At 34.1% G+C, this 25,683-nt stretch overlaps 1 protein-coding gene across 2 annotated transcripts in view; it reads right to left on the bottom strand.

Annotated features, from left to right (window-relative positions):
* Positions 1–18,527, bottom strand: part of Cln3 (CLN3 lysosomal/endosomal transmembrane protein, battenin) — a 175,678-nt gene extending 157,151 nt beyond the window's left edge. The window contains exons 1-2 of one of the 2 annotated variants that reach the window (XM_085809748.1): positions 18,231–18,527; positions 6,823–6,877 (exon numbers count right to left, since the gene is read on the bottom strand). In XM_085809748.1, the coding sequence (XP_085665874.1) occupies positions 6,823–6,877; positions 18,231–18,297 (122 nt within the window). In that variant the 5' untranslated portion in view covers positions 18,298–18,527. The remainder of the gene's footprint in view (positions 1–6,822; positions 6,878–18,230) is intronic. The other variant, XM_085809747.1, reaches the window with a different exon arrangement.
* Positions 18,528–25,683: the final 7,156 nt, after the last annotated feature.

Genomic DNA, 25,683 nt, shown 5'->3' with positions numbered 1-25,683 from the left:
CTAGTAAATAAAGTAGGTATTCTGCATTATTGCTGCAATGTTCATAGTTTAACCCTTTACTTGGCATGCTTGCTCAGAAGCAACATGTGTTTTATCCATTTCCTAATTAAAGTGTTAAGTAACAATACATGGGGGGGGGGAATACCTGCTTTTACTAACAGACTAACTTATATAATAAAAGAGAGTAAAATTACTACTGATACAAGAATATCCGATTTATAAGTATGATATGCTTCATATAATAAAGTCAATGCATATACTTAATGTCTAAGAAATTCAAATGTAGTACATTATATAATCAGAGTTTTATGCGAATAACACCTAACATAAATTTTACAAATTTAATTTCAGATTTAATCATTCAATTGCAGATTATTCTAATAATAATAAAACTGACTTCTATACTACGCCAGATTTATATACCTATTTTTTAGTTTACTTAACAGTTAGCAAAGAGAAAATTCAAACTGACCAATAAAAACAAACATTTAAAGCTGCACGACAAGAAATCATACATGAGTAAAGCTTTTATCCTGCACTATTTTACTTCTCAGAAAAAAATTTTAAACTGCTGATGCATTCAAAGTCCTGTAATCCTGGCTCAGTAAAAGTAGGCGGCCAGTGTAACTCTGATTAAAAATCTGGTTATAACCACGTGCAGTGCTGATAAGGACCCCGTGTTTCTGAGACTCCTTCTCCTTTATTTTTCTTCTTACTATGTATTTCTTTCTCCTGATGAGGAGGGACCTTTAACTGCCCTCGAAATCGATTGAGTGTTTCAATATACTTACGCTAAATACAAGGTTGTTTTTACGATTTTGATTGTCACATTAACATGTTTCTCTTCTAATCTACATTCAAAGTTGTTTCACAATGTCAATAAATAAAATGTTTTCATAGAAATGTGCTCCCATATCCGCTGATTCAGCTTTCTGTGGTTTATAGATGTAAAACGGAAAACAACATCAACAAAGTACAAGACCTAAGGATCAGCATGTTTGGCAAATGATAAAAATATTTAACATCAGTGCTGGATTAACCAACAGACAATCAAGGAACATTCGGAGGGGCTCAGCTTCAGTACACAGAGGATAAAGAATTATTTTTTAACCCTCTGAATAGCATGGCTGCTTTTATCCAGTCATGAGATTAATTGTCACTTGGTATATATTAAGTTATAATTTTAAATATTTTGTTTTCTTTCTTTATTTATTGATGTAATCATTATCTTAATGAATGGAAGTTTATAAAAACAAAAACTAAAATAAGTAATTGTATAAATTTGGCTAATAAATGCTGTTTAAACACAGGTCTTAACAAGTAGATTCGAAAAGCTGTGCCACTCAAAGGGTTAATAAACCTTTCATAAAGTAAAATGCTTACATTATTGCTAAATAATAAACAAATATAGTACAAAGTCCAAGATCCGAACTCGTAGGGACTTCCATGATTCTGGATTTGGGATTTTTCCAGATATTAGATCATCAGTTTAAATCTAGTAAGATGGCATGTAGAAATAATAAAATTAATAATATGAAATCATGATTTATGAAATAACGAAGTATTTATGATGTAAAGGGTATCAAAATTTAGAGGAAAAAAAAGCTTAATATTTATTTGTTTACTTTATTAAACATTTCTTTCATGTTGTTCAAATTGCTTCGTTTTTTGTGCTAATACTTTCTCTTTAAATCTATAGACAGATACAATTTCTTGTTCAGTTACAAAGTTTCATTGTTGAAGTCCTGTAATCGCTGTGTATAGAATTCCGAATAACTTTTCAATCGAAATTTTTTCGTTTTGATGATTGAGAAGCATTGTCATCACAAAGAAAAACTTCTTTTATATCATCTTCATTTTTTACTGCTTCTCCACATTTCTTTACAAAATCCATTATTTAGAAAATTTCACCTTTGGTTTGTGATATCCGAAAACTTTCAGATTCGCAGTTATCATTATAAAATTTAGCTATCGTTCACTATACCTATTTGGCTATGTATCATGAGATTGGCAACTACAGACAAGTTGTTCTGCTGAATTCTATCTTGTTTCTATCGCACACTGAGACAATTAAGCCTGAATTGTATTAGTTTAGTTATTTATTATACTTATGCCTATTCCTTGCACATGCTTAAAACTTACCCAAGTCCTGAATAAATAAATTCCCACATATATAGGCTGATTGAGGGCCGGCGTTAGAAATCTTACCACCTGATGCAGTCTCTGTGGATCCTAAATTCTGCTACCAAGCACCTCCCTTTGTCTTTCCTAAATTCTGCTGCTTGGTGCGGGCATACGAGCTCTGGTGCTCATTCTGGGTTTATGTGAATAACAAATCATTTATTCTTAATTCAAATAGCTCTAAATGTAATCTTTTGGCCTATGAGTATTAAAAACAAAATCTATTTTTAGCATATGGAAAGAAACTTTTGTTAATTTTTTCCTGTCAACAGTTCTTGGTGCATTAAACTTAAATCTGTAATCATCGCCAAGCATAATGTCAACATAAAAGGTTACCATAGTCTTTGTTATCCAATTACTAATATTAAAAAAATTGTTTAGGCACTGTTACATGAGTCATTACTCAAGTTGTCATCTGTTGATAAACATGCAGTTATGAAAGCATAATATAATAAATAATGATTTGGAAGGTTGGCACCAGGGATGTATTTCTTTTATTTCTACTATAGTGTACCAGGGATACATTTCTTTTAGTATTTATAGTGTATATTATATTTCTTAGTATCTTTTAGTATTTATAGTTTACCACGGATATATTTCTTGGAGTAAAATCAACGGTGTATCTATATAGAATGTTTCAGTTTGAGATGTATGCCAAGCACATAAGCAGCTGTGGAGCCATATTATTGATCATACAAATTTATGCTAAAATTATTGTTTCTTCAATAATGAGGTATTTTATTTAGTGCCGAAGTGAAATTAAAAATCGAGAATCTCTACATGTCTTGTTACGTGCGGGGGGAGTCAAATGCGCATGCATAAAGCACACACACACACAAAAAAAGTTGGTGGTGGCTTTGAGGTCCAGATTTTAGTTCATTCCAGATATTGGACATCTGTATCTTGGACTTTGTACTGTATTATCAAAATGATTGTTAATTTAATAGATTGAATTCAGTGTCACATACTGGGCCAATGAATAGCATATAAAAGCTGTGTATATGTAATAACTTCAAATATGCATAATATACATATATGTTTACAGTTCACTCATTCGCAATTACAGTTACTATTGTAAGAAGTATAATGTAAGCATTTTTTCATTTTTTGAATGACTTATTTTACTTCTTTATTTAAATTTCAAAAAATATTAAGTATTACAAGCATTATTTTCATAATGTTTTTACTTTAGTTTTATGTTGATAGCATAATGTAATAAGATATGCTGTTTACGATGATAAAGTGATTTAAGTTTAAGAAAACACTAAAAACACTTTAATAACACACTAAACACTTTAACACTTTAATTTCTTCACTATAAATATAAATTAAGAATCTATTACGAATAATTTTAAGTAACTATTTTAAGTGTACATACAAATATGGATGCTCTGAAAATAAAATGAAAGTCGTTAAGAGCTTCATTTACGTCTACGGTAAATAAGTTGAAGCAATATTTGTCGACGAAAGTAGATGCCAAGGATGGCGATAAGCTGAGCATATTAAACGCTCAGTTACAAGATAAATAATTACATTTAGATGAGATTCAGAATAACATTTCATCATTACTTTTAGAAAATACTGAGGCTGTTGCTGAATACGAAGCCGATTTTGAGTCGGTAGAGGATTACAGAGATAATTATCTTGAGCTTAAATCAAAGACAGAAAAGCTATTGAATAAAGATTCTGGACCCTTTTTGGAAAGTCCTGCAGAGTGTGATGTGGTAAAATTAAAATTACCTAAATTTGAATTAAAAATGTTTTTGGGTGATCCCAAAGACTTTTTAACATTTTGGAGTATTTCTTTCAAAAATACAAGACTTAGAGAAACTGACTGCTATAGACAAATTCCAGTATTTATACGAGTCTATGGTGCCTGATTCGAGAGCTGCTAGATTAATATCCAGTTTCCCAATAACAGCTGAAAATTATCCAAACTCCGTCCAACAGCTGAAATTAAGATTTCGCCAGAAGGATCTCCTAGTGCAAATATATGTCCGCGATCTCCTTTCACTGGATCTGAAAAATGCTACGGCTGGGAAGAATGTCCCTGATTTAGCCACCCTCTACAATATGCTAGAGACAAAAATTAAGCGCATTGGAAAGTTTAGGGCATACAAAAGAAAAATTTGCTGAATTTTTTAGAGCCATTGGTGGAGTTATGTTTGCCAGAAAATGTTCTGCGAGCATGGGAAAGGACTAGAATCTCAGAAAATATTGACGAAGCAGAAGCTACAAGTCAGAGATCCCTGGAAAAACTGATGTGCTTTTTACACCATGAAGTCAAATCGGAAGAGATGATAAATTTGGCTCAATCAGATTTCAGAACTCAAGTTAAGGTTAAAAGGGAAGTTGATACTACAAGAAATAATATCCCTTCTGCTTCAGCTCTTATTTCATCCAAGCAGGAAAAGGCTAAATGTATTTTTTATGTTCATCCACACTTTAGTAGAGACTGTAAGAAATCTCCCAAGATGACTCTAGATGAGAGGAAATCTCAAATTATACGCAAAAGATGCTGCCTTGTTTGCCTTAAGCCTGGTCATATGGCAAAAAGGGTCACAGAAGTGTGAAATGTTTGATTTGTGCACGGAGGCATTACCCGTTACTTTGCCTAGATTTACGTAAAGATATTAAATTCTCATCAAAGGACAAAGTAGCAGATCAAAAACAAAATTCTACAGAGACCCTATTGACAAATCTTCCTTCAGAATGTGAAACATATTCGAAAACAATCACGATCAGATTACAGCATAGGGGCACAGAAATCTGTATTCAAACGTTAATGTATGATGGATCACATCATTCCTATATCGAGAAAAGCTTAGCAGCTAAGTTAAATCTTCCTCCTTCTGGAGAGAACATGTTATCCCACGGACTGTTTGGCGGAAAGCTTCTCTGGCTGTTGAGCATAATAGATATACAGTAACTATTTAAAGTTTAGATTGAAAGTATTCTACTTCAACGTCTCTCCTTGATCAACAGAAAATTTGTTCAATGCTACCCAGACTACGTGATGAAACATTGCTTGTTGATCTTACTGCACGAGGGATAAAACTGACAGATGTTGGAAGAAATACCCCACCTATACGAGTTCTTCTAGGAGCTGATGTAATTGGAAGCATTTTAACTGGAAGAATTGAGGTCCTTGCATCTGGAGTTTCAGCTGCAGAGACTTTACTAGGTTGGACAATTTTAGGACTAGGCAAGACAAGGCAAGTGGTTAATTTGGTCACATTAAATCTTCAAAATTTTGAGTTGCCGAAAATATGGGATTTAGAAGTTTTAGGGATTACAGATCCTGTAGAAAGAAAAAATAAGATCCTTCTTGAAGAAGAAACTTTGATCCATTTCAAGAAAACCTTAAGGGTATCTGAAGATGGACGTCATGAAGTAGCTTTGCCGTGGCTAGCTGGGCATCCTGCTCTTTATAATAAGCACGATATAGCTGAATCGTGACTTCTCACTGTAACAAACATTTGTTAAATGAAAATAACTTCAAAGTTTACGATGCTGTACTCCAACAGTAGAAATTAGAAGGCATCATAGAAACTGTTCCAATGGAGCAGCTGTTTAAGCTCAGTCATTATTTCCCTCATAGGTATGTTATCAAGCCATTCAGCAGTACTACGAAAGTTTGCCCAGTATTTGACGCTTCTTTCAAGCGGCCTGGATATGCTTCTTTAAACAAGTGTTTGAGTGTTGGACCGAGTCTGATACATCAGGTGGTTCCCATGCTGGGAATCGAGCCCGGGCCACGTGGGTGAAACTCTTGGGGCCTTGTGATAACGAGATTCCACAGAGTGTAAGGGTAACGTGCAGCAGTTGTCAAGTAGTGCCTGTTAAATACATGGACTTATGAACTGTTATTGACTTTTTTCCTTAGACTTTGATAATTGTAATATCATTTGAATGTTTATTATTCTTTGATGTTATATTCACACGTTTACAGTTCTTAGTTCAGTTTCATGTCATGTGTTGACATTTATGTCTATTATATATGTATATATTTTTATTACTTCATTTTGCATTGCTTTAAGCAAAACATGCCTGCAATGCAAAGGAGGAGAGGATGTTGTGACTCCTATTAAGTTTAGCATTACCTGTTTATTATTATTTAAGAGTTTGTTTTGAAATTAAGTTTGATGTATGAATCTGGCAACCAGTTTCCAATGTTGTGATCGGGGAAGTTCCCGTTCTTCTAAGCAAGCAGCAGTTAAGTTAGTTACATTACTGAAATACTGAATGTTTCTTAATCATTAAGATGTATGTACCACTTTATCTTCATACTAAACTCTACATGTAAATAATTGCATTTATCTGTATGTGTTCGTAAATAACATAAATTGGATGTAAAGTGAGGCCTGATTTCGAATCAAAACAGTATGCAATGTAGTATAGTGTACAGTATGCTTAATTACATGTTGGCAAACCTTTTAGTACATGACGTAATAACAATACGCAATCCCATTTATGTATGTTAACTGTTTCACACCACATTCATTATTCGTTTCATATTGCATTCATGTATCCATAGTAGGTCTTGAAATGCATTATCTAGAGATATGCAGGTGCTACTGTAGTATGAATATTACACCTTCCCAAAGCTGCAGAAAAAATAACAGTTAATAGTAAACATACCAAAATCCAACTAAGTTTCGAATTCTTTTCACTGTGTCAGTAGATAAATCTTGATCTAAATAGGAGGGAAAGAAAAAAAAGAAGTTAGTTAAGAGAGTCAATTTTTCATATGGAATTTCTCACAAAAAAAAAAAAAAAAAAAAAAAAAAAAATTAAACTACAAAGTGATAAAAAATTTTAGGTCTCCAACTACCAGTCCTTCACACTTTCCATTTAGGTATACTAATTTTACAAGATATAGCACTGAAACCTGGTATTACACTCTACTCTGGTCTAAAAATAAATTGATCAAAACTGCATTTTGGAAGATCTTCTTTATTATACAAACATCATTTTTATTATACTTACAGCTTTTTTATTATACTTTTACCCTAAAAATTAAATTTTGTATTGTCATCTTTTTCTTTTATTCTTAATTTTGTGAAAATAAACAGTTTTTAGACAGCAAAACTTGCACTTATTTTCCCTCTCATACATCATATAACTATGCACGCCTGTGTAAAAAACAATGGCACTGGGGAGTGAATCTTGTATGTTTTCTGGGGCAGTTAAGGGGTTAAGAGACACCACCTTTGTCAGTGCATCTCACTATTATGCATTTGACTACTTATTATGACACTGAAACATACATATACATTAGTACAATGCTTTAAGGTATTATTCAGCATATTTGATTACCCTATTGAAAAAGATATGGTTAAGACTATAAATCACATCCAATGGTACCCCAGACAAATGATGACAAATAGATGATCTGGCAAGCCATGATGACATTATGGAATCTTAAGACATTCTTATGTAATATTTGTTCGAGCCCTGAAACACTGTTTCACTTGCACCATCTACGAAGAGGAGTGCTAAAGATTCTAAACTACTGCAAACATATCTGTCAACTGTTAAAATATCATTGATGTGTATCAAAGAAGAATAGCTATCATAAAGCAAGAGACTCCCACACCATCACACCTGTGTTCAAATTGCATATTATGCAACCCACTAAGCTAAATTATCCATTAGTCACATCAGCACCATACATATACATATTTATCCTGCATTACAGCTGAAACAAAGGTGGGATTCATCACTGTATGTGACTCGTGACATTCTGAATTCCACGTTATTTAAGTATACTGCCAGTCAATGCACAGGTAACTACAATAAGCAGCAAGGTACTAGATGACATGCATTCAACATGAATTCTACAAAGCATTAGAAAATTGTAGGCCTCAAGTTCAATAGTGGCAAATTTCAAGTTCAGGTCTCATGTTCAGTAATGGCAGATATAATCACTCATTTTGCAGCCAACCCAGCAGCTGCAAAATAAGTGGTAGAATACAATCATAGAACTCAGCACATTAAATAACACAATCATCACACTCTGTGGAATATTCAGGATAACTAAATAATCATACTCTACTTTGCAAGCCCAGTGTGACAAGTGCCTTTTCTTAATTAATTATATTTAAGGCTTCATTTCTAAAATCAGAAGTGCCGGAGCCCTATGGGAAGTTATCAGGAAAAAAAGAAAATACCTAATAATTAAATTTAATGAAATACAAAGATATAAATTTTAAAAAAAAAAACTACAATCAAAACTAATAGGCTTGCACGCTGCATATAATTTTTTTTTTTCCATACAGTGTTGCCATTGCTCGCTTTGAAATTGTTGAGTTTGTCAATCAAAAATTTGTTAGTTACAAAATATGAAATAGATAATAAAACAAATTCCAAATTACGATTTCCAGATGCCCATATTCAGTGGAGGATTAAGTTATTCAAAATTTGATGGCTCTAGGTACCATTGTTTTATTACAATGAGAGGAGAGAAACTTCCATACATGTATGCAGATACTTCATTACTTAATTTTATTAAATATAATACAGGACCTTAATATTTGGTGGCAACAATTTAAAAAGTGATTTGCCGTTGAATCAACGCAAAATGCCAAAACGAAATTAATAGCCCTTCTGGGCAAATTGCTATTTTGAGCTAAAAATTAATAACTTATTAAATTTATGATATACAGTTAAATAAAATATCAGACTGCATCTTATTTGAAGCTGCAGTTGGATGTACAATTTCATTCAAAAACTAAAAAATAGCTTAGCCATTACATGGCCGAATTTAAGACCTGAATAAGCAGTATAACGTACTATTTCAAAAGATGACAGAAACAAAAACAATTCTTTTTACAACACACTAATGGGAAAAAGTAAAACGATTAAAGCATCCCAAATCAGAATACAGCGAATGCTAGAAACAATATGAGAGTACGAAAAGAAAATTTAATTGAGAATAGTAGCTTAGAAACCAAAGAAAGATGAATCCAACACTTTCCGACCATGATGCCCTGCCGATATAATTCTAGCTGTCAAGCAGAATGCGACTGGGTAGACAAATTTCCCCCTAATCTGATCCGATAACAACATGATAACAAAGGTAAGGTTTGCACAAGTGGCAACTTTTGTCTCCCGTGTTTGGTTTTATATATATAGTTCAAATCCACAGAAGCTCTGCAGTGAGAGGGCACTAGAATTGGATGTGCCCACCCATGGTAATCACTTTTATTACTCTCAGGAACAAAACATTTTACACACTCTCTTATGCATTACACTACATGGAGAATAAGCCTTTGACATGTGGATGGGGATTTATCCTATTTTGAAAGTCTTAACCTCCTTCAAAGTGTTTGCTTCCTAGAGAAAGACAGGCATGCATTGGGAAGTTATAATAGATTTTTAAGGCGTATTTATTTTTAAAATAAAATTTCCTATCTGAAATTATGTTTCACTTACACGAAAGAAGTGCTGAAGCCGTTTTATTTAGGGCTCTGGGGCGCTTCTTCTGGAATTCCGATTTACCTCAGAAACTGAGAAGTTCCGGAGCCAGGCTCTGGCGCAATTTAAGCTCTGACTATATCTTTGGATCACTGCATTTGCTCTGTGCAAATGTGTTCCTGCGTACCATGTGAACCAGCAAGCCTAATGTCAACCAATCATCTACCCTTTTTTGAAAGTCTGTCATCTGTGCATGTTGCTGTATGGATAGTTTCAGACGTACTGTTATTTACAGCATTAAAGAAAAAAAGAAAGCAAAATATTTTTAACTAATATATACAAAGAGGCAACATACTTTACTTTAAGACACAATAACATGCCGAACAAATACTAATTCAAAAGTCAAACAACAAAAATCAGCATTATACTTTCAAATTTTCACAGGACTAGTTTCAATGGTTTTACCGAACCACCATCTTCAGCTGCAAAAGCGCAAATGAGCAAGATAGGATATAATGATCAGATAAGATAAGAAAGCCTGGACAGAAAATAAGCTAGTGGCGCCATCTGTTAAAGAAACCAGAACTAAAACATGATTTACAAATTTGCATTTTAAATTGCTAAACATACTCCTGCAAAATGTAAATTTGAATTACTAAATATGAATTATTTCACACATTAAAAATAAAACACTTAACATTCTTTTTTGAATCCTTCTGCAATATTTTTTCATTATTCTTCTCCCTAAGTACACAGTGATCCATTTTCAATTAAAAAAAATTAGAGAATTACAGACTCAGCTTCGTGCAATCTTCAGCAACAGCGGCTACTTACAAAATGCATTTCCTCATTGTTCCCTTTAGAAAATTTTCGCCAAAATTCTGTATTACTGCCAAAATTTTACAGTAGTTTCTTTCATTGCTGGCAAATTCCACAAGCTCACATTTTAAAATTAAGTTTAAAGCAAAAAAATCACGATTTGTGTATAAAAACTGTTGGAACTTGGAATACAACAAAATAGAACATACACAAAAATGGCAATATTGCTTGATTGAAACGGTTGTTATGTTTATGGTTGCCAGAAAAATGATTATGTGCATGGTTGCCAGATTTCCGCAGTTCCTGAAATTTGAGCTACATCCACTAAGATGGTTATATTAGTATGCAAGCCCACTACACACACACACACACACACACAAAAAAAAAAAAAAAAAAAAAAAAAAAAAAAACCTGGGGACAGTTCTATATCTCCTGTTCTACTGGGCCAATTGACAAAGTTCAACTTGCATCATTCATGTCTCGAAAGCGCAACTTATGATATATATTACATTTATACACAGCATTGTTCTAACATAGGTATTTTGACACAAAATCGGACCTTTTTCTGAAATAACATACCAATTTTATTTCCATATTTCGATTCTATGACTCAAATTATGCCTACATATTAAATTTTGTAATTTTTGATGAGAAATTTATGGAGAAATTAAAAAAATTATCTTGGCAGATTTTTTTTTTACTTTAAGCCAAGAATAATTCACTTGGCAAACTTCTTAATTTATAGCAATCTATTTTCCTTTTCTTTTTTTTCATTGCAGAGGAGCATAAAAAAGTCATTGTTGATACTTTCAAGTAGTTTTAACACAAAGCGTAAACCACATTTGGCATTATTACCAAATTTCAAAATGCGCCAATATGTAAATTTCTGTATATCTTAGGACATTTGGTACTTTTCCGTTTCGCCGGCGCAAATCTCGCCAAGCAGACTTTATTGGCGTCAACATACAGTATACACATAAAAAATATTTTAAAAAATGTTAGTTTTAAGAATTCTTTTTTTAAAGGCATAAACATTTTAATATCGCTTAAAATTTTATAAAAAAACCGATAAATAAAGACAAATTTGTAAAAAGACATTAATTTAAGAATTTACTACGCTTTCATGGTTCATATCACGTGACCCGAAGCGATCTCTTCTCACGTAAACTACTCTCTACAAAAATCTAATGCTCTCAGTAATTATCTACATTAATTTCAAGTTAAATCTTAATTTGGAACACAAGTTTAAATGCAAGAAATATTTCAATTCGTACGAATAGCTTACTCAGAAATTATGTAAAACTGCAGTACTTTACTTCGCTAATGCATTCTCATTAGAATTGATGAATTTAACTCTTGACTTTACCTTTTCTATATTTTCGGCTTCGGGTAAGCGCTGTGATAGCATCCTAATTGACTTAATTACCGAAAATGGCCTTGGACATAAAACTGAACTATCTGATAAAAATTCTATGTAATTATATGTCAGTATTGAAAGAAACAATCAATCTGATAAGAAAAAGCTGCGACTTGTTTTGAAAATGAGGCGTAAAAGGTTACCAGCGAGAATATTCCGTTTGGCATCGGTTGCACCATTATTAGCGACTTTATCGCTTGCGCCGGTAAAACGGAAAAGTACCGGATATTTTAAATAAAAAACTCTACTTTTTTGTGGGTATGCTTAAAAATACATCTACCTTAAGATGATGGTAAAAATTTTACAGAATTCAAATTTTTTTCAAAACATTTATAAAAATTATTTTAAAATACAAATTTAAAAATACATAATAAAAAATGGGTGAATTTTATTTGGAATGAACCTAAATTTCAAAATGTGAAAGGAAGAATCAAGTTTGATAAAAAAAAGAGATATTAATAAATATATACTCATGCAATTTTTGCAAAACTTGGCAATCTCGCATAATGAGTCATAGAATCGAAATATGGAAAGAAATTGGTATGTTATTTCAGAAAAAGTAAGATTCTGTGTCAAAATACCTATGTTAGAACGATGCTATGCATAAATCTAATACATATCCTTAGTCGCACTTTCGAAACAGGAAAAGTGCAAGTTGAATTTAATCCATTGGCCCAGTAGAACGGGAGATATCGAACTGTCCTTTTTTTTTGGCACAGTGTACCATACTCTTCACTTAAATACCATTAAATATCAAAATATAGCTTGCTCGAATAAAATTACGATTTAATTGCATGCAAATAGTAAAATAAAAGGTAATATATGCAGGAAAATTTTCAAATAATAAATGCAGAATGGTATTAAATATAAATTTAATTGACATCTGAATGAATTTTCATAAGATAACAATCAGGTAATCAGGTAAATTTTAATATTTTTCAACCTAATACAGTACAAAGTCTTTAATCCGGACTCGTCATGACTTCGGCGATTCCAGATTAGGGGTTTTTCCGGATTATAGATCATCAATTTAAATCTGGTAAGATGGTATGCAGAAATTATAAAATTAAAAATATGAAACCGTAATTTATGAAATAAAGAGCAATTATGATCTAAAGGGTATCAAAATTTACAATAAAAAAAGCTTAATATTTATTTGTTTACTTTATTAAACATTTCTTTCAATGTAAGTTGTTTAAGTTACTTTGTTTTATGTGCTAATACTTTCTCTTTAATTTTATAAACAGACATAATTTCTTGTTGAGTTACAAAGTTCCGCTCTTCAAGTCCTGTAATTGCTGGGCCAAGAATACTGACTAACTTGTCAATCGAAATTTTTTCATTTTCACTAACCTCTCTGTCACTTTCTTCATGACTTTATTCATTTTTTGTAGCAATTCCACTTTTTGTTTGATAGACATCGAAACATGCTTTTGCTTTGTAGATCCTTTGGCAGCCCCAGAATTGGAAACTCTTTTTGACATAATCGAAAGTTCAAGATTACTTTTTATAAAATTGCTCTAACAGTCTGCAAAAAATAATAAGCCAGATCAAATTAGAAGATTAAGGAACAGCACAATCTGCAACATTAACTGAAATAGATAATTTTAGCCTAGCCTATATCGTCCGTTATGCATTAAACGCGTATGCTTAAAGGCATTATGCGCACGCGTAAAGGTATTATGTGCATGCGTAAAGGTATTATGTGCATGCGTAAAGGTATTATGTGCATGCGCAAATGCATATGCGCATGCATAAACGATATGCATGCGCAGAAAGTTTGTAGCTTTGAGGTCCGGATTATAGATCATTCCAGATTAAAGACTTTGTACTGTACCAACTTTTCCAATTTAAAATACAAGAACCAAAGTACAATTTCATATGACATCTTCTAAGCAAAGGAAAACTATTCAATGAAATTAAGTATGCTTCATATTGTTTTTTATCAGCAGATTAAAGGACAGAATACACAAGCAGCTACCTAGGGCAGCAAGATTAATGGGACAATAAGTGCTGAATTTAACTTAAATGGATTAGTTGTTGTATGAAATACGGCACACGGATTAGAAGAAAAAAGGTACTAATTTAAGATAATGCACTTTAACAACACTATGGATCAGGTTAGATAATTTAGATTACAGTAAAGCATGAGAGGATTACTTACCTAAAGGAAGAGATGCGCTTGTGGAACACGTTTTAAGAAAACTGACTTATATTAATGGTAGACATGGGGAAAATCATAAAGAAAAAACATACAATCAGCTCATTTGCCAAGACTTTAATCCACATCAAGTTATAATACTCAACAATTTTGTAGCTCTGCCTTTAATGGGCCTAAAAGTATTTATTTTAAGCAATTATTTTAAACTACATTTATTTTAAGCAATTTGACTCCATGGGTGATAACTGTTGAGACTTCTGAGCAGCATGACTGCTTTTATCCAATCATAGGATCTTTCATCACTTTGTATATATATTACCTTGTTACTTTTCTTTAATGACATAACGGCTCTACTCTTATATGCATGTTAATATCACCAAATATGGCGATTATGTGATCTGCACTGGTTTTTGGCGTGATTGCGTGTTGTATGGCAATCCTGTTGACTTTGAAAAATCTTTTGATGGAGTCGTTTAATTGCTCGTTGGTTCCTGTCGTGCATGTTTTGAAATGGCCTATGTTGCAATGATAGACGTGGTGGCAAGATTTCAGTTGCATATTTTAGATAGTGTGGAAAGTAAATTTAGTATTAAAAGGTACGATGTTGGTGTTGTTAATGAGTCTTTTGTTCACGGGTGTTTTTATGAGGATTGAAGTACATTTTTGGAATTCCTGTGGGACTAAAACGGAGTCCGAAATGCAGAGCTGCTATGAGAACTTGGACGAAGAAGGGCATTTCTGATAGTTCTTGTGTGAATTTACAGTCAAATGGTTGCTGTTAAAGTATGTGGCTGTCAGCGGAGTTTACGATTTGGATTGTGGTTTTCGTGTAGTATGTTAACTTTGGAGGTGGTGTATTTAATTATGGCAAAGCACACTAGGGCTATCTGCCTAAGGGAAGGGATGCCTTCGTGGAGGACTTGCTAAGGGAAACTGGCTAGTTTACACGTTACACATGGGGAAAACCACAAAAACACCCATGCAGCCAGCCCGTTCGCGGGATTCGAACCTCAGACCGAACTACCAGTGTTCAGTAACTTTACCGCTTGGCCACTGGTGGGCTAACTTTGGAGGAAATTTTTATCGTAACTTTCGAAATTTTGAATTTTAGAAAGACATGTGATATAGCAAAATCGCTGCAAGAATCAGCAGCTACTTGCAAAAATATGCCACTAAGCAAATGATTTAAAGTATGATTTGGGTGAAGTGCAGAATCGGTCACGGTTGATCTTTACATTATGGTAACTTGGCGATTTTTTGGCGAAAATTTGGCAACCAACTCTCCTACAGCAACCCTCTATTTTTTTTTCCCCGCCGCCATTTTGTCTTCACGAAGTAAAGACATGTTTCTTTTCTTTTTATCTACTGAACACTTCTTCCAACAATCTACTAGCCGAATTACACTTTTGCTAGAAATTTTATCAAACAAAACTGCTTAATCATGACAAATATTCACTGCAAAATTGGAAAAAGTGCACAATACCATACTCCTTACGCGTTTTTCAAAATAACACATACACATAAACCATGTACACGCCGACTTATTTTTACTTAAAAAAAATCCCAGAATTGCACAAAAATGGCATTGCACACACTCTTCACTATATCCATGTACACTGCTTTTTTCTCATAAATTAGAAAAATTTCACGAAAATACCTGACAATTTTCTCAATTTTTAAACCCGGTAAAAAGAACATATATGAAATTACCTGATCGCGAAAAAGTATTTACCCTTTACAAATATGAACATTTCCACATATAAAATAAATAAAATATCCAAAAACTTTTACCTCTAAATCATCTATTACATTATACACGTCACCAAATTCATACCGCAAGCATTACAAATACTTAGTATCAAATATTTAAATTATTTCCATGCACGTTTACTTCAACTTAAACGTATACCAAATTCCTACAAACATAAAATTCACAAAATAACTATCATTTAATTAAAATATCACTAAACCATGTACACGTCGACTTATTTTTACTTAAAAAAACATCCCAGAACTGCACAAAAATGGCATTGCGCACACTCTTCACTATATCCATGTACACTGCTTTTTTCTCATAAATTAGAAAAATTTCACGAAAATACATGACAATTTTCTCAATTTTTAAACCCGGTAAAAAGAACATATATGAAATTACCTGATCGCGAAAAAGTATTTACCCTTTACAAATATGAACATTTCCACATATAAAATAAATAAAATATCCAAAAACTTTTACCTCTAAATCATCTATTATATTATAAACGTCACCAACGAATTCATACCGCAACCATTACAAATACTTAGTGTCAGATATTTAAATTATTTCCATGCACGTTTACTTCAACTAAAACATATACCAAATTCCTACAAACATAAAATTCACAAAATAACTATCATTTCATTAAAATATAATTAAATTCAAAAACACTACTTAAAATATAAATGAGCACATACATTAAATTAATAAAAATTACCTTACAATCCTACTTACTTTAAACTAAATCATTGCTAATAACAATTTTCCCAATAATACCAAATTCCTTTCCACCTTACATTTAGAACAATGCATAAAAATAATATCCTCAAATAATTAAAAATACTAACTTACCTAATCTTCTTCAGAATCTTGATTACGTGGCGGATACACTTTTCTAATTCATTCAATAAAATTATTGAAAGATTTTTTCTGCGAATTTTTCCTCCATACTTCCTCTGCTAAATAAAAAGCAAACTTCTCTTTATCACAATGCCTAAATACCCATTTCGAATTCACTTTAGTTAGGGCCATGGGATCCAAAAATTAACCAACACTGTTTCACAGAACACAGAATAAAGCTAAATACAAAATTTCCAGATTTTTTGCCGATTTCCCCCCCTTTCCGATTAAAGAACTTTAATTCGTCCATTAATATCGCATGACATATCCCATGATCTCTCATTTCCCTCACGCAAAATAATGCGTAATCGAAACTGAGTACTGCTCACATTATTACCAAAGTCCCAGGTAGTAACCTTTATCGCCTCCAAAACATCGCCAAACTACCAGTTACCATATTGTAAAGATCAACCTCGGTCACTTATTTGTTTGGCGCTTTTTACAAGAGTAAAAAGAATTGGATTTTTGTCAATTTTCTTTGACTTTTTACTTGAAAATAGGTCAATGTGTACATGTGATAAAGTCAAAGAAGTGCGCAATGCCATTTTTCTGCAATTCTGGGATTTTTTTTAAAAGTAAAAATAGGTCAATGTGTACATGGATGCCGAGTATGAGCAATTCTTAAAAACATGCCAAGCAGTGGGTGATTCTGCACTTTCCCCTACGATTTTATACATATTAATCGACAATTACTTACACCATTATGTAACTTGTTAAAATTTTGCCCAGATTCCACTGTATCGTATTATGAAGATTAAGCTGTATTTTACATAAAATTCAATTTTGAGGATTATTTAAAAAATAAAAATATAAATGAATAAATAATTAAAACTTAAATGTGAGTTTAAAGTTGAAGCAAATTAACCATGACACTAAATATGCTTTCATACATTAAAATACATATTCTTTTAGAAACTTCTTTAAAAATATGCAAATATAGATATTTTTTTTTGTTGTTGTTTTGGATATTAACATTGTAAAAAGTAAACTGTATGCATAACTCACCTGTCTACAAAACAATTAAGTGATTCAAGTTAAATAACATTATAAATAAACAAACAAACAAAAATTAAAGCAAGTCTATTATATTCAAAACTAAAGTTTCTCCATAACACATCAGTTTATTAACTTGGTAAATAAATAGAACACCTATGTGTGCACAAAATGTTACTCTCATTACAACCAATATTTATCATGCTGAAGCAAGAAAAATATTAAAGATTTCAGAACACATATTGTGATAACTAAAACTACGTGCCTACATTTTCCATAAAAAAGAAAAGAAAAAATCTATTCTCTTTATCAAGTGAAACGGTACATAAAAATTCACAGTCGTGAACGAGAACTGATTAAAAATATATATATAAACTATTTAAAAGAAAAGAGAATACAAACGGAATAATTAAAAAATAGTATGCTTTTTTCTAAATATACCGAGTAATCCAGAAATGATAATTTTATATGGTTATCAAATAAGCGTATCAAAAATTAGACAACCCAGTGGTAATAAGTGTAATAGCACCTCATCCCATAATGAAAGCACTAAAATAAAGGAAACAGGTGGTCAACATTATCACCTTCAATGCCTGGGGTTTGTTCAGCTCTCCCGGACGCAACTTGAGAAAAAACTGGTTTCCCTTCCATATCATAAAAATATATCTATATACTTCTCAGACATGAAAAACGTTAACACAACGAAGTTGCTTCCAAGACTGAAAACTGAGACTAAACTAAAAGACGTGCGCAACTTTCCCTACTTTGCTTCCAATTTCTTTTTTTTTTCCCTCGCTGAGCATGATAATTTCCTTAAATCTTTGTTTTATCTTCGGCGCGGGGATAGAGCCAATATTGACGATGTTTTTCATGTAAATAACAACAAACAATGCTTCAACCGGAACTGGGAATTCTACTTCCGGTATAAAGTTTCTCTACTGAGTTTCCTATATTTTCTAATTTTAAGTTTTCATTTCCGCCCCATATTTTTTTTGTTAACGTTTAATTTATAGCTGAATCTCTTGTGTTTTAGTAGCGAAGAATATTGCTATATTTAATAATAAAGAATAATTTTAATGCAAAAATTGCCAGATTTGTTTTATCGCTACTTTGGCGACTTTTTGATTTCCCGAGATTCTGACATCCAAGGACCATCCATAGTGTTTATCGTAGTATCATTAAACAAATTTTGGGGATTAAAATAGTTCTTCCTATATGAGTTCATAAATGCCTTTCTAAAATAATGTGAGTAGAATATATTGTTACGAAATTTCCAGACGCGGTAAGATAGCTTCCCCTCAAAGCAGGTTTCGGGTTGCCATAAAATGACAGGGAAAAGCAGGGTTGCATCATTTGAAATCGCTCATTAGGCGACAAAACTGGCGATATGCCATAGACGGATGGAGAACATTCTTCGACGAATTCTTACTGGTTTAGCCCAGAATGTTCTCGAACACAAGGCAAAAGCTACATAAAACCTGATGGTACGCGCACAGTCAGTAGTTCACTCCTGCTGGCCAATGAACGAAGACTGACTCGGAACTTAGAATACTTCTATATGTCCGCGATTGGCTACTTTCCCCTAGTGCGAACAACGTCATCAAATTGGCTACGCCCGCAGAAGTAAAGACTCATGTAAAAAAGTTAAGACCAAAAAAGGCTCTTGGAAAGGACGGCATCACAAATACGGGAATTAAACATCTTCCTAACAATATTATCTGCAAATTAACAAGCATCCTGAGTGCATGTCTTGTCTCTTCCTATTTCCCAGATAAGTGGAAATTCGCTAAAATCATCATGATACCCAAACCCGGCAAAGACCACACATATCCACACGGATATCGCCCGATAAGTGTACTCTTGGGATTTGGTAAGATCTTTGAAAGAATTGTTCTTGACAGAATGAAAATATATCTCAACCTACTCCCACGCGAACAGTTTGGATTCAGGGGAAGCAACTTGTAAGGCTCACAGAGTTTGCAGGAGCCACCCTGCATTGTAAACAAACAGTTGCGATCCTCATGTTAGACGTGGCGAAAACTTTCGACCGCGTCTGGCATGAGGGTCTTATCTACAAACTCATCCAGATGAAATTTGAAAAGGAACTCGTACTCATACTCTTCTCCTTCCTAACAAACCGGAAATTTACAGTCACTGTTAACTAAGCAAACTCCTACGAAGGTAGTATCCATAGAGGCATTCCACATGGATCAGTGATCGGTCCGATTCTTTTCCTGTTCTATGTTGCCGACTTTCCTCATCTTCAGCTTCATGGCAGCTCCCTTCTAACATGTTATACAGACGATACTGCTCTGGCAGTAAAGTCTGCAAATGTAAATCACGCATTAAGAAGCTTCAAGATAACATCCCACTCATAGAGGACTGGTGTAGGAATTGGAAAGTTCAAAATCACAACTTCTTATCATAAGACGGAAGAAAAGACACGTTCGAGTCAAGAGGGATCTGGTCCTTTTCAAGGAACCAGTTCCTATATTCCCACATGCAAAATATTTGGGTTGTTATACTGAACGACAGATTCACGTCGACAACGCACATCACCCATATCCGCAAAACAGCAACTGCAATGATGAAATCCCTTTACCCGCTCTTCGGCAAATACTCTAGATTGGATTTATTTAAGAAAAGACTCATTTATCTCTCCACGATTCAGACCATCATAACCTATGCTGCTCCAGCCTGGGCCGCCGCCACGGACTCAGACCTAAATAAATTGCAAATCTTGCAAAATAAATATTTACGGATTATGACAAACGCCCATTACTCTGTAAGAAATAAACGCCTCCACCAAGACCTTAAGATTCACACGATCAGGGACTATTTACGAAAACTAAACGAGAAGTTCTACAAAAGTGCAGAAGAATGTGATCATGTCAGTGCATTCAATTCATTTCATTATGAGATATTGACGGAAGACAAACACCTTCCACATTTTGCGGCATTTATGCTAAGCAAAAACCAAGTCTTCCCCACTTAGCTCTGATAATTTCGATTCTGAATGAGAAGTAATGAACTGTTTACTACTTTCAAGCAACATCTCCAGGGGTCATCTCCCGGGAAGGTAACCCTCTCACGTGACTATCACATGATTATGGACTCCTAACTACATAGCCCGTCTTATCGCTTACAGATTTTGCTGGCATGTAAATAGCGTATATATTGCACATAGCATCAAAGAACATGATTACATTTCTTATATTTTTTATTGTTTATTCCTATGTAATTTTGTGCAAAGCCTGTATTCTCAGTTACTTGACTGAAACTACCTCAGCCATTCAGATGTCCTCAAATCTCTCACGTGACAAATGGTCACTCCCCCTACACCTGCAAAGCCGTCCTCTGGACTCACAGTCATGCATTTCACATTCGGCCCTGATCCCTGGTGGATGAAGGTGCTTGTTATGAGCCAGCCAGCCGAAGTTGTTTTGCCTGACGGCGATAATGATAATCGCATGGACGGTAGCGTCCATGTCATCGATAGTAACGTTCAGCTTAATGCTCAAGGAGTCGCCGACTTAACTGCTAATGGTGTTTCGATGGACTTTATGCGTTCGCAGACCATGGATTTGGAAAAACAGATCGAACATATAAAAATCTACTGTAAAAGCCTATCATCAGAAGCGTGCTGTAACGGAACCGGACATTGTAACTGAGCCCATGGTTAAACTCATCAAGCAGCTGAAGAATGAAGTAGCCAACCTTAGAGGTAAGTGTGGTTTGACTATTTCGGCAGGCATGTCTAGATTAAATATTGCCCTAAATAGGGGTAGTTCCTTAAGCAACAAACGTAAAACTGTCTCGAAAAATAATGATGATACTACATATAATAGTTTTCAATTTCCAACTAAAACATCTAAGCAATTAAGAATTGAAAAAATGAAGAATGTGTTAGAAGTTAAAAATAAGTTGGCTATTTTAAATGAAAGTAATATTGACAATAATGTGGATAATGCCCCCCAGGACGTGGAAATCCAGCAAGTAAATAGCTCACCCCAAACCCCTAATGTTCCACCTATAATGGTTAACCCCGAAGAGTTATCTTTTGATGATTTTCTTAAGCAACTTGCTACAAAAACTCAGCCTAAATTTTTAGGGAAAATCAACGGGGAATTTTTAAATAAATCCTTCCCCAGACTCCGGATAATCACCACACTCTAACTGCGTTATTCAAGGAATTGAAAGTTGAGCACTATATAATTAATGAAAAATATAAAAGACCAATTAAGGTAGTAATTAGATGACTTCCTTTAAATGCAAATCATCAAGAAACAGCCCAAGCAGTTTCTGACAAAGGTTTCACTTTCAAAGGCAAAAAGTCGCACAACTTACGCGCCGTACGACTAGGGTACCAATGCCATTATTTTTGTTGACGGCAGTCAGATAATGTGGAAGAGATATATAACCTGAGGGGCCTGATATTATTCTCTGCTAAGGTAGAGAAGTACGTATTTAAAAATCAGGTCCCTCAGTGCCACAATTGTCAAAAGTGGTATCACTCTTCTGAGAATTGCTTCTTTGAGTCAAGTTCGCGGAAAAACATCGAACTACTGATTTGCCCCATCAAAGGTAGAACCGAGGAACCAAAATGTCTAAATTGCCTAGGAAATCACCCAAGTTCCTATCGTGGATGCCCTAAATTTCCAAAGTACAGACTATCAAACAGCAAGAAAAATCAAATAAAGCCTGGCATCAGCTTTGCTCAAGGCCTAAACCCTGCTAACATGACTAACGCAGTTAGAGAGGACTTAAGTCCGATAAACTCCCCCATTGCTGGATTTCCACAGGATAAAATTGAAAATACTAATGCTAATGTCTCAGAAAACTTAAATAATTTTAATGCTAAGAGCACTAATAGCTCAGATATGTTTTAATTTTTAAGGTATATGAAGGAACTTCATAATGTTTTTGGACAAGCAAATACTGCAAAATGACTAAAATTTTTAAAACCTATGTTTCTAAGCTAAAGTCCCATACGGACAATATTGATAAATTATTTGTGTATTTTGAAATGTTGAATGAACTTAATGGCCATTGCAACTAATGTATGTTAAAACATTTTCCTCGTTACAAGGAACGCAAATGGCTTGTACCCGAAAGTTAATTAATTCAGGGATTTTATACAAAAGCACTCTCCCAATGTTATTTTCCTACAAGAAATAATGCTTAGCCCACACCAGAACTTCAGGATGAGCAACTATAACACCTACAGAAAAGATAGAGAGTATACTAAAGGAAAATGCAGTGGTGGACTTATGATTTTAATCAAGCGCTCCATCTCTCACTACAAAAACTGATCCTGTACAATGGTGTCCAAACACCGGGGTACCTGGGTTCAAAGACCCTACTCCCTGTAGAACAAAAGTACTTTCGAATCTTCATTGGAAAGAGAAACATACATATAAAAACATTACAAGATAACATAACTATGACAATTATTATTATTATTTTTCTTTTTTAAAAATAATAATTTTTGCTATTTTCTTTTTTCTATTTTTTTAATATTTATAAATATTATTTTTTTCTGATTTTTATTTAATATAGAGATATACTATATATACATGCAGTTATCAGTAACAGGAAAGGTCAGTGGAAGTCTCTCAGTGCCAAGTGAGATACAATTACTTTATTTACATTTACATAAACAAAAATACACAGATTTCAAGAAAAGAAAAGTAAACGTTACATAATCCATATATTGAGAATGGCAAGTGGCAGATTCAAATTACCAAGATCATTATAATCATATGTACAGATTTTAATTGCCGGGTTGTCAATACTATTTTGCATTTCGTGGAAATTTTTAACAAGTTTATAATAGAAAGATCTCAATTGAACAGTTTTAAGTTCTTCGTGTATTCTATTATTTCTCACATACCATGGGAAGTCAGTTATTTGTCTAAGTACTGCGTTTTGTGCAGTTTGGAACCTTTTACGTTGGGTTTTTATGGCAAATGCCCATACCGGGCAAGCATAACACAACATGGGACGCAAAATGGACTTGTAAATAAGTAACTTATTTTCTAAGGATAGAGCACTGTTTCGAGCAATTAAGGGGTAGAGTTTCATTTTACGCACTCGAAACTTCTGAATAATATGTGTAATGTGTGGGGCCTATGTGAGAGTATTGTTGAGAATCACCCCAAGGTAAGGGACCGAACTCACTATAAAAATACAATTCCACAGCTTTTAGCCATAGTGGCGTTAGCTATTACGATCATTCCACACACCCAACGACCAATCACTTTAGTCTCCACCTATATTCCCTCCCATCGACCACGCATGGAAGTTTACGCTGATTTAGAAGCGCTTTCCAAACTCAACACATGACTCATTTTAGGTGGTGACTTTAATGCACAACACATAAACTGGAACTGCAGTCGCAATAATGCATACGGGCACACTATAAATAGCCAATACGGCCAACGTCAAGATTGCAGCTCCGCTTTACCCAACACGCTATAGCTCTGATATTTGATTGATCATTGGTTTCTTTATCATGAAAAATGTCAACGCTCCAAATAAAATTGAGAGCCTTTCCGAGATGTCACCGGATCATAATCCGGTGATAATGGAAGCTACTATCAGCAGTTATAGCTCACCAGACAAGAGAGCCCTTATTACGAACTGGGCGAATTACGCAAAAGCTCTAAACAACACCCAGTACACTCAACCCACAGCACAGAGTGAGGCGGAGTTAGACGCATTAGTAGAAGAGTTCACGGACACCTTAAAAACTGCTCTATCAAATAACAGTAAAGACCTTCCTCATAGGAAACGTCCCAGAGATCGTCAAATCCAAGCTCTGGTTACACGCAGAAATAGAGCGAGAAAGGAATGGCAAAGATTACGTTGCCCTAATGACAGAAATATCCTTAATCAACTAAATCAGGAAGTCAGGTCCGTTACTAATCTACATGCACTAAGAGACTAGTCTAATTATTTGGATTTTTTTTCCACTGACGATCAATCAATTTGGAAAACAGTTTCCAAATTTAAAAGATGCTACATCACCATTCGGCCCCATAACGGCCGTAACGGAGTCGACTACACCGAAACTGAGAAAGCTGAGTCCCTAGCTGATAACTACGCATCTCAGTTTTGCACTCACAACATCTCTAACCCACATACAGAACTCACAGTTAGCTTTACAAAGAATCAATATTTCTCAAAAACAAACACAGATAACATTCGTCTAGTTAAACCTTCGAAAGTTATTCGATATATCGAGAAAAGAAAAGTTATAAAATGCCCAGGCTTGGATGGTATTAGTACGAAGATGATTCGCCAGATGGGTTACGTGATGCTGTTCAAATTCTCCAACATTTTAAATCATATGCTGACTCTAAACTACTTCATTAAAAGATAGAGAACTGCCGTGATAATTCCAATTCCAAAGCCTTCAAAACCTGCCAACGACCCTGCATTTTACCGCCCTTCTCTCTACGCTCTAAGTCTTCTCTCTACGCTCAGCAAAATTGCTGAGGCAGTTACACAAGACCGAATATTGGAGCATATCAGCAGTAAAAATATCTTAATTCCGCAGCAGCATGGTTTTCGAAGGAAACACGCTACAACTCACCAACTGTACAGGGTAACAGAATTCATCTCTGTAGGACTGAGTAAAAGAGAAAGTACAGGTGAACGTTTCCTCGATATATCGAACGCATTCGACAGAGTTTGGCTGGACGGCTTAATCTACAAACTTATCACCCTGGGCTTCCCAGGGTACATCATAAACATCACTAAATCTTATCTCTTTTTCCTTGTCGTTCGCTACAATAACACGTATTCCACACAGAGACGCATTCATGCTGGCGTCCCTCAAGGGTCTTTGGTCGGCCCGATTTACTTTTTACTTTATGTGAGCGACATCCCACAGACACCTTACACTACACTTGCCATGTATGCCGATGACACGGCGATTCTAGCAAAAATTGCATGTTTATTGTACACACACTACAAATACACATTCATGCACTTGAGGCCTGGCTTCAAAAGTGGAAAATTCTAATCAACGTG

Source organism: Stegodyphus dumicola, chromosome X2 (genome assembly GCF_044657685.1).
Source record: "Stegodyphus dumicola isolate Sdum_Otavi_A_Nest chromosome X2, ASM4465768v1".
Classification (NCBI taxonomy): domain Eukaryota; kingdom Metazoa; phylum Arthropoda; class Arachnida; order Araneae; family Eresidae; genus Stegodyphus; species Stegodyphus dumicola.
Note: the sequence above shows the minus strand (reverse complement) of the source record. Positions and strands in the feature narration are given on the sequence as shown.